Source organism: Haemaphysalis longicornis, unplaced genomic scaffold (assembly GCF_048455015.1).
Source record: "Haemaphysalis longicornis isolate Haplotype H1 unplaced genomic scaffold, Haemaphysalis longicornis Haplotype H1 scaffold_5, whole genome shotgun sequence".
Lineage (NCBI taxonomy): Eukaryota > Metazoa > Arthropoda > Arachnida > Ixodida > Ixodidae > Haemaphysalis > Haemaphysalis longicornis.
The window spans coordinates 86,625,731-86,636,202 of NW_027526385.1; the positions used below are offsets into that span (position 1 = coordinate 86,625,731).

At 50.6% G+C, this 10,472-nt stretch overlaps 1 protein-coding gene across 1 annotated transcript; it reads right to left on the reverse strand.

Moving 5' to 3' along the window:
- Positions 1-248: 248 nt before the first annotated feature.
- On the reverse strand, positions 249-8,118 carry LOC144139317 (neprilysin-1-like). Its single transcript, XM_077671703.1, has 4 exons — positions 8,083-8,118; positions 6,734-8,010; positions 2,145-2,628; positions 249-640 (listed from the first exon to the last, which is right to left on the reverse strand). Exons 1-4 carry the CDS (start codon positions 8,116-8,118, stop codon positions 254-256), a joined length of 2,184 nt encoding a protein of 727 aa, XP_077527829.1. The 3' UTR covers positions 249-253.
- Between the last annotated feature and the right edge of the window lie 2,354 nt (positions 8,119-10,472).

Consider the following 10,472-nt stretch of genomic DNA (forward strand, 5'->3'; position numbering starts at 1 on the left):
CGCGAAACTGCTCAACCTCGGTCGGTGTAGCTCACGCTACAAAAAAGTACGACACTGAATCAACCTACAGAACTGAGAGCAAAAACTGGAGAGTGAACTCTGAGCTGATGAGTGAGGAGGGTGAAAAAATGACAAGCGTGTTCGCACGGTGAGCCACGGACATTCATTTCCCTTCCCTGTCTTCCGAGTTTCTGATACCACAAGACACACACACACACACAGAAGGAATTAGCGTCTTTCTTCTCGATGTGGCTCACTTGAAGCGGAAGACGGAACAGCGTTTCTTGGGGTTCATGTTCGTCCCGTCAGGGCACTTGAAGGCCGCGGCAAACTTCGGGTAGTTGGCCAGCTGGGTGTTAAGCCTAATCTTTGCTGGAGGCCACGGCGCATGCGCTAGGACCTGGGCCGTGTCCTCGTGCGGGTCGCAGAAGGTCTGGCCGTACATGAGGAAGAACAGTTGGTCGGCATCCACGTCGGGCAGGTTGGCCAGGGACAATTCGAGTCGCTTGTAGTTGATCACCTCGATCTTGTGGATGTACAACGACGTCCTGAAGGCCTTGTGCAGGACTGGAACTAGCGCGTTGTCCGCCGCCACGGTGCGGATGACGCGACGGCCGTTCACCTTAGTATTGTTGATGGCCTGGGAAGAGCATTGAATGCGGCAAAAGAACATGAGATTTTCAAAACAAGGGAGCATTTTTTTAATTTAGAAAGTCTGTAAATAAAAGAGGTGCTATTGCTACGACTCGAAGCAATGACGTTACCGTTCGAACGCGCAAAGCTAACCGCTAGGACACAGAGGCCGAAAAGCCACCCTTTTTTTTATCAGTTGAGCAGAAATACTGTAGCAGAGTTCAAAGCTGACCACTAGATGGCGTAACAGGTAGCACCCGGGCTGCACCGACTTGGAAACGGAATGGCGTTGCACGTATACGCCTACAGTCCTGCTCAATCTACCCGCACTGCGCACTAACCCGAGGAACAGATGATTCGTCACTGCCTTCTTCACTGAAAGAGATCATCCTTTCCTCCGCTCCTCATACCTGGAGCAGGTCCTCCTCCCCCGGTTAGTGGGCACGGGTCAAAATGACGACGTTTGCTATGCGTCGAGAAAAACATGGTTTCAAGTTCTGCTTATAGCGATGCATGCATAACGTTGTATGACAAGGAAAAAGGGGGGAACGCATACAGAAAACGTATTATAAATTGCAGCGTAAATCTTCTAGCGGTAGCATTTTTGGCCGCAGTCTGCCCGCTAAAGGTGTGACATCGTGTCTGTAGACACAATTCCTTCCCGTAACTTCCGCTTCCGCAAGTCTGAGAGGAGGCCGGAAAGAGAAGCCCTCAGGTACCCTGAGGAGCAGTGCCTGATTCTTCGGCAATGTTTCATCCATAAAAGCGAGGAGCTAGAGGACCCAACTTCTTTCCTGGAAGATTGACGTATACAAATCGGGATATTAAAAGAACTGCCCATCGTACCCACTGCCCTATGACAGCAGCAATATCAATATTCCACGTTACATCTAGGACATACTTCAAATATAATCGGTGCAGCGCAACCCTCGGCGAAAAAAAAAATCTGGCGGAATAAAACAAAAGGAGAGTACCGCTACCTGGGAGCTTAAATACTAGCAAGGGTAGAAGTTCAAATACCAGCAAGAACTATGCAGCAACACCCAGAAGGAACGTTCTGCAAAACAGAGAATAGTCACAGTGCAAGGAAAGGACATCGCGCGTTCGTGCAAATACAAACACACGCATGCACGCACGCACAGTAACCCGCACAAGCGCACTTCTAACCTTCACCCGCCCGCGGTGGCTCAGTGGCTAAGGCGTTGTGCAGCTGAGCACGAGGACGTGGGTTCGATTCCCGGCCGCGGCGGCCGCCTTTCTGACAGAGGCGAAATGCAAAAACGCCCGTGTGTACGAGATTTCGGCGCACGTTAAAGATCCCCCGGTGGTCGAAATTAATGCGGAGCCCTCCACACTACGGCGCGCCTCATTGCCTGCGTTGCGTCGGCGCGTTAAACCCTATAATCAATCAATCAATCAATCAATCAATCAATCAATCAATCAATCAATCAATCAATCAATCAATCAATCAATCAATCAATCAATCAACACTTAATCTTCACTTTCCCCACCTGCGATCCGTACTGCTTCTCGAGGCAGTCGATGGGTGTCGCGTTGCGTCCGCCGGGCTGCTTGGTTGGGCCCGACGAGAAGAGCGCCCTCTCGTGGAACGCCCTGTACAGGAAGCGCACTATGGCCCTTCCGAGGTGCGTCGTCTCCAGGAAGAACTCCTTGTTGCCCTTGAGCTTCATCTGGCCGATCGACACGGGAACGACCAGCTTCTTCGAGTCCGGGTCGAAGTCGTAGCGCACGTTCAGCTGGTTGTCCTGCACCTTGCCTCCCGAGGCGACCACGGCGCTCAGCCACGACTGCGTCATGGAGGCCAGCCCCTGCACGTAGCTGAAGGCCAGATCCTTGCCGGGATAGGTGGCGTCGTTGTAGTAGAAGCGATCCACGTCCTTGATGATGCGGAAGTACTTCGACTTGGCATCCTTCAACGCCTCGTCCACCTTGGACTTGCCCTTGGTCGATGGCCCCGTCTCTGTGATGATGTTCCTGTACGAACGGTCGAGCGCAATGAAGCCATTGTACCGGTAAAAATCGAAGCCCCTTCGATTTTTCGAGAAAGGTTGTAACAAACGCGAAGCTTTTTCCCATGCAACCTGAGTCAAAGTCCAAAATACAAACTGCTTCGACCGTGCAGTGGCGCAGTCGGATGAACGTCGGCTGTATAACACGAGGAACCGTGGTTCTATTCCGACCACGGGAAGCGTTTTAAGTGCAGAGAACTTTAGGCGCTCCCCTTGTCGTCCTAGCTCGCTCGCTCGCTCGACTAATTGATTGATTGATTGATTGATTGATTGATTGATATTGGTTTCCCCTTTGTAGCGGGGTGATGACATGCCACCTTACCAAAAATGACTAATATACCTTTGTTTCATACTCTTGGTTTGATACTAGCGCTGCTTAGGGCAGGTACAAAAAGCTTGTTAGGCCCAAAATACTTTTGTTTCTGTTACATGTCCTAGGCAATATTTCCCTCTCTGCTTTTCGTCCACCAGCATTCCAATCTTCTTTCCGTCACCTCGACAGCCTCGATGTTAACTTCCTCTGCGCTACCCCTGAATCCTAGGGCTTCTGGAAGCTGAATATTTCCCTCATGTTGAGCACCAAGTACATACAGCACCAAGGCGGCGTCCCGGGGTAACGCTGTTCGCGGCGTACCCCAGAGGCTTCGAAAGACAAGTGGTTTATATAGTCATAAGCATTCGAAACTCGTGAAACGCTGGCGCTTGTCATACAACTTCCCGTTGTTTAGAGCAAAGAAAACTATAGGTACATTTGAGGAAAAATATACGTAATTAACCGGCAGCGCCCGCGTTCCTTTAGTTAAGGACGCCCGTTGGGTTGGTTTTTACGATAGTAAACGCAAAATGTGGCAGTGCAACGCCGGCACGTGCGGGGAGAAAAGCACAAATAGAACAGAACTCCTGCTGGCGCAGTTTCAGGCAGGCGGCGCGCGAGCACTGCGAAGGCGGGAAATTTGAAATGCTGTAAGTGGCAGCAGTGAGCGGATGATGGCGCCACAGCTGATTATAGCGAATCACTGCTCTGCACTTCCGCCAACTTTCACATCGAGTGGAACGGCTTTAATTTTGTTTTTTTCTTGAGGCGCGTGACGCGCCTTCACTTATCTTCATCATTGTTTAGTGAAACCACTGGTGATGGGATGGCCGCCATCAGTGTGGCATAGAAAGCTTCGCTTTAAAATGGACGAGTTGAGAATTGCAACTTTGCGAGTAAGGGTTGTAGCTCGTGTAGGCTCGCTTTCATCTGGAATGCTCCCAGTGGTCCTCAACTTAAAATCGTGTGAAGACAGGTCCGCTCCCTTTGTGTCCTATCGTCATTCCCTCGCACGTTAGCCCGAACATTCTAAAGAGACAGTACTTTATTTCGAGTTTATTAGCGCAAGGGTAGGGTAAGGGTGCCAGCAGTATAGTCAAATAAACATGTGGTAAAGGATGTATGCGGCTAAAAGGAGTATAAGTGGACAAACTATACGGTGTATGCGACCGCTTAAAATAGATCGTTATATTATCAGGTGTGCACTGTCCTCATGGTGTATATAGACATAGCAAATAAAGGTCATGGGGAGCAAGGCCTACCTGAATCATCATCATCATCATCATCATCATATTCATCACCAGCCTATCTACACCCACTGCAGGGCAAAAGCCTCTCCCATGATTCTTCAATTATCTCGGTCCTGTGCCAACTGTGACCAATGTATCCCCGCAAACTTCTCAATCTCATCTGCCCATCTAACTTTCTGCTGCCCCCTGCCACGCTTGCCTTCTCTAGGGATCCACTCTGTTACCCTTAATGACCAACGGTTATCTTGCCTTCGCATTGCATTTCCACGTCCATTTCTGCTTTTTAATTTCTACTAATATGTCCTTAACAGGCGTTTGTTCCCTGACCCACTCCGCTCTCTTCTTGTCCGTTAATGTTACACTTATCATCTTCCGTTCCATTTCTCGCTGAGTCGTCTTCAATTTAAGTTGAACCTTTTTAGTGAGCCTCCAAGTTTCTACCCCGTAGGTGAGTACCGGTAAGATGCAGCTGTCATATACTCTCTTCTTCAGGGACAACGGTCGGCTGCCATTCATTATCTGAGAATGCGTACTGAATGCACTCCACCCCATTCTTACCCTTCTAGTTATCTCTGCCTCATGTCTACCTGAATAGCAGCAGCAAAATGGGCTATCTCACAGCAATTACGTGCCGAAAAGGTGCATAAGCGGTGGAACCGGGCGAAGGGAACCAATCACCCTTTCTGCTGGTCCATTAAACACGAATGCTTTAGCATTTACCACATCACAAGGAGTGCTTAGACATGCCACAACCCTTTAGAGCGCAGCTCTTAAGCGCCCGCTCCTGTGATTTTGCGGCGTCTCTTGCATGGGCCTCATTGTAACCGAGAGAACGAGCAGGACACCGAAAAGTGAGCGAGGAGGAAAGTGAAGGAGGAGGACCGTATGGAAGAAGTGTAAGAAGGAGGGCGGTATACCGAGGGTGCCGCGCGAGGCGGGCTTTACGGCGGCAACCGGCTACGAGATAACGCCAGACTAGCTTGCGCCGTAATACGTTCACCGATGACGCGATCACTTCCTGAGACGAAGGAAGTGTTTCGTCTGCTGCTACCGCTAAACGAGCGGCTCTAGCAGAGTCTCTGCGCCGCCGACCCCAGCATACATAGGTGCGCGCCTCCAAAGCAACAGCTATTTTGAATTTTGAACAGCTATTAATTTTGAATTAAAGAGTGTCGTAACTGTCAGCTATTTTTTTAAGCAATGCCTTAAGATTATAGGAATTCTCTGTTGTTTTTATATTCGTTCATTTATTCCGGAACTAAGCTTGGTGATGCCCTCTTTTCTGGGTATCTCATACGCCACCTGACCACCTCCGTAAAAATTTGTGCGATCGTCTACGGCTGCTGATGCTGTGCGGGGCGCCTATACGTACTATCATTAAAGTTGCTTGCGCTAGAATATCTGGCGCATCTTTGTTATTCCAGTGTTCCAGGGATTGCTCGGAGTACCAAGGAACACCGGCAGTACCAGTGTGTGGAATGTCAGTGTTACACCCCAACGGTTCAATAGTGTCCGGGCGTCTGCCTGTAGAAAACGCACTAACTAGGAATAAGGCTACATCTTCAATTAGAAACAACCGTGCTTTGAATCTTGCACTTTTATCTACTGCACCTCTGCTGCTCATACTTCGTATAGAGGATTAGTTTGGCTTCCCTGCGGAAGCATGTTCGCAGATTCGTTTTTTTACAGACGATAGTCTCTCTTGGGCTACTTAAACGCAGAAATTTTGGTCTGTCTGTATGTCTCTGTGACTCGATTCAGCCACCTGGCCAAAGTGAAACAAACTGCCCAATAGTCTTATATGCCCACAGCCAAATCTAAACGCCTAAGTCCGGTGTTAATGTTCATACTTGTCGATGTTGTTGAACAGGAACAAGACATTACGCAAATATAAGGCAGAAAATCAATGCATGAGTGATATTTGAAGTGTTCCTTTAATAAAAAGTTCACGGATGCCTGGTTTTCGCCATAGCAAATGAAATACTACATCAACTGCAGAAAACCATCGCCTGCGGTCTCCCGCGCTACCTGGCGGCATTTAAAACATCAAACGGCAACACCAACGAAGGGTTCCACTAGATAGGTTCTACGTTCCGATTGGAACGCTCGTGGAGTATGGCAACCTGGTTCTATAAACGTTGTAGTAGGATGCCTCGATTCGAGCGCGTCGCTGCCGTATGGCAGCGCAGGCATCGCGGGACCCGATTTGGAGCAGCGGAACGAGGTAAATTTGAGCAAACCTCGCGTCTTATCTTGGGAGGAACGAGGCGGGAGTGGGACAGCCTGTGAGGTAAGCGGGAAAGAGAAGGGATGCATTTACTTGCCAGGCGTGCCAGTCTACTATCGTCTTTCGCCGACATTTGCAACAAAATGAGCAGATACGCGGGCATTTTTTTACCGTTAGGCAGCTATCAACTACGCTTGGAGCGAGCATAGCCTAGTCTTTGTCTTACCTAGCCTGGTCTGGTCTTTGTCTGGTCTTTGTCATAGCCTAGCCATTGTCTTACCTGTAAGACTGCCTGACGATGACTTCCTTCTCACCCGCACTCACGTAGACCTGTATCATGAGGGTGTCGTTGAACAGCTTCAGGAACGCGAACCGGTAGATCTTGTACGTAGCCAGCGTGCACAACTTCTCGATTTCTTCCGACGTCGACGCGTCGGCCAACTTTCGGAAGGGCATAAGAGCCATAGCGGCCCTTAGCTTCAGAAAGGAACGCAAGTCCTTTTTAGACACTTTGCTGAAGACTTTCCTCACGTGACGCAAGTATGCGGGGCTCTTGACGATCACGCACGAGTCAGCCTTTACCGAAACAACTCCACTCAGGAAGTTCCTCAGGTAAGACGTCCAGTCGAACGCCGTGCTCCCGTTCCCGACCTCCGAGGCGGGAAGGTCGCCGTACTCTTTCAGGGGGTAGTACTGCTCGCCCTGAGGGCCCGAGTACCTTTGGAGTAGGGTTTCCACCCTGGCTGCAGAGCTGATGAGCTCCTCGACGTCGCCACTGACCTCTCCCTTGTGTGCCAGAAGGTCTGCAGCGAACTTGGGGAAGGACTTGGTGAAAGCGTGCGGAACGTGGAACAGTCGGTCTGCGCCGTGTCCTTCGGGCTTCTTCAGCACGACGCACGTCTTGTGCGACGCCTCCAGCACTGAAACGTGAACGATGGGGAAGACTTGGAGGACTCTTGAGAACGTCGCCAACACACTCTCGGTTCCCTGAAGGTCGTTGTCGAGGTCCAGGTACGTCCAGATTTTCTTCAACTGGGACCTCCAAGAAGCCCTGTCGTGGGGACTCGAGACGCAGGACGAGAAGAAGCGGGTGATCTTTTTGCTCATCTTGGTCCTGGAGAACAATCCGAGGCCCTCGTACTTCCGAATCACCTCCCGCACTTCGCGGAGGTAGTGTCCCACGGCGTCGTCGTACACGTTCGTCTGCAGCCGGTCACTGGAGCAGACGTACTCGTAAAAGTCCGAGCACGGGTTCAGCGACCAGGCGACGTGCTTGCGCAGGTCGTCGGCTGTGGCGCGGCACGCGCTCGACCTGCACTCGTAGTACAGCGGCATGTGCCGCGTCTGCCAGGGGTTCTCGCGGGGCGGCCTCAGGTCCAGAAGGCCGTTATACTTCTGTGGCTTGTGCCGCTCGTGGAAGGTCATGGCGGCGAAGACGACGATCGCCGAGGCGGCCGTCACGAAGACGGCTGAGAGGATCAGGGTCCTCCGGGACATTCTGAATCCGCCCTGCATGGCCCCCGTGCGCCGTAGCAAGGACGTTCCTTTGTTCGCCAGCTGACCCAGGGCACCGAGGCTGCGCTGGTCTAGCGCCGCCGCCAGCGCTGTGGCCGAGGGACCGGCACCTGCGCCCAGGTCTTCGGACCGCGACGACTGCTGGTGCATTTTTTGGGCGGGCCTCACTGATGGAAAACGGGAGCGTGGAACGGGGCTGCTGCTTCTTGCCCCGCTGGCAGCTGATACGATGGTGCTGATAGTGACGAGGAAGAAGTAATCTAACCAAAAGAAAACGACAGCACGGAATGGGGCTCCTTCCTTTGTACCCGGCTGCGGGGATACGATGATGTTGATGGTAACGTAATGGAAGCGAGGGTTTCAAGAATGATGATGATGATTATTATGATAATGATTCTATCGATTAGTTTTACGTAGCCATACGGAGGGAATAGCAGGGCTAATATCCACAATAAGATATACCTGCAAAAGGCGATTATTATTATTATTATTATTATTATTATCATCATCATTATTATTATATAGGGCGCCTACGTGCCCTATGCAAAGAGAGAGAGAACAGACTTTATTTACAGATCCTGCGTGGGGTTGCCAACCGGCCGCGCAGGGCTCGGGGCTTCCCTTCTAATGCCCTAGTCTATTAAAAGTCCTAGGGCACTGGGCCTAGATCTCGGGGTGTGCTCCTGGCAGGGCGTCCGGTACTGGGGTCCCACGGCACCCGGTAACCGGGTCCTTGGTCCCCTTTCTCTTCTGCCTAGCCAGGGCCTCCTCGAGCCGCTGGATCGCCCATCTCTGTGATGATGAGCCTATGGAGCGCAACCAGCGTTCCACTTGCTCGGGGTACGTGGCATCCAGGGACTGCCCGTCCCCATCGCGCACTTCACCGCCGCACTTCATGATGTGGCCGAGTGTCGCTAGTTCCCTTTCACAGACGCTACACACTATATTGCACAAGCATGATCGTGGTTCGTACCTGATGTCAGTAGAAGCTAGAGCAACTCATCGACCTGGAGCCTTTTGGAATACATCCATTCTAGATCTAGTACAGCTAAAGAATCTATTCGTCTACTAGACTTCTACGGCGATAAAGTTGCCGAGGTGGCCGACTGCTTTGTTCGTCAGTTTTCTTCTATTTTTGGGCTTCCCAGGCAGCACAGGACTGTTCGGCCTAACTCAAGCCGGTGTCCTTCGGCCGGTGATTTTCTGTACGGCCTTTTTCTGGCAGCCGTGGGCCTTTTGGCCGTATACGGCCGCACTCCCATGGCTGTCCAACGGCCAGTGTCCGTCGGCCAGTCAACCGGCTTACGTTCATACGGCCAAATTCCAGCCGCAGGGCACCGGCCATTCCAAAGCCACCCGTAAGCGGCCGAAGTACGGCCACCGGAGGACAGCCGAGATGTGGTCGTCGGACTCCAGCCGGAGTAAAGCTGCCGGAAGTTCGGCCACGGAACGGGCATCGGAGTTCAGCCACAGTACGTTAATTGTACTGAGGCCGGTGAACGACCACTGCATGCAGCGCAAGAGGATGACTCAGTCGCGCTTGGCAGCAGCACAAACCCACCATAATGGGCCCACTGCACCCACATCAAAGTGAGCCCGCGCGCCACCACGAGCAGTCCAGCCTTCAGCGCAGCGTCAGTTGACAGCAAAATTTATTTATTCAACAGTGCTTGCAAATTGTCGCTCCTTTAATTGCTGTTCCTCTTTTACCGTCTTACACAGAAAATATTCATTTCTTTGCAGAGCTGGAATAGATGTATTGTCCAGGTCCTGATATCTTCTGCGGGGCAGCTTACCTGTAATAAATGGGGAAGGAAGAAGAGGGGGCGGAACGCGCATACTTTAATGGGTTTGATTTCACAAAGATGAAAGTCCCGCTTTAACCAATTTCTTTTAGGACAATCTTCCTGAACACCTTCATGCTCTGACTAAATCAACTATTTTTACAACAGTTGCTTGACCAGGTTTGCTGTGTATAAAACCGACGCGAATGCCTTTACGAAAGGTTTAGTACTCCACAAAACACTCAGGAGCATTAAATATAATTTCCTTCACACAAAAACTATGTCTTTTTTTTTTCTTGCAAAGAAAGTTTTTATTCGATCAACTTTTCTGGTGATCTTTCACAGGGCTGATCTTAGGAGAGATCGAACAAGTGCTTTCATCTTCAATCTATTTTCCGTATTGTTTTCATGAGTTACGTGCACACCACTTAATAGTCCAACAGAACTTCATTTTCCTCTAACGCCGTACTACGTTAAAAAAATTCTAGACGCGTTGCGAATGACGCAATGCTTCAGGTGGCTGAAGTTCTATCCCTCTGTGTTCACGCAAGGAAAGGCGTAAGACTAGAGTTTCATAATTTGTTTCAAACCAACAGCATAGCAATGGTACTATTCATACAGCAAACCTAGCATACTGGAACGAATAAAACAATACATGTTTCATTAGTGGAGTTTGAATGTGTAAGGTTCTCAAACCGTCGATGGCGAACTTGCGGCTCC

Coding starts and splice junctions, on each gene's coding strand:
- LOC144139317 (XM_077671703.1), bottom strand. CDS start 8,118: ATGCACCAGCAGTCGTCGCGGTCCGAAGACCTGGGC. Junction 2,629..6,733: donor ATCGTCAGGCAGTCTTACAG/GTAAGACAATGG, acceptor CCGTTCGTACAG/GAACATCATCACAGAGACGG. Junction 641..2,144: donor AGAAGCAGTACGGATCGCAG/GTGGGGAAAGTG, acceptor TGCTCTTCCCAG/GCCATCAACAATACTAAGGT.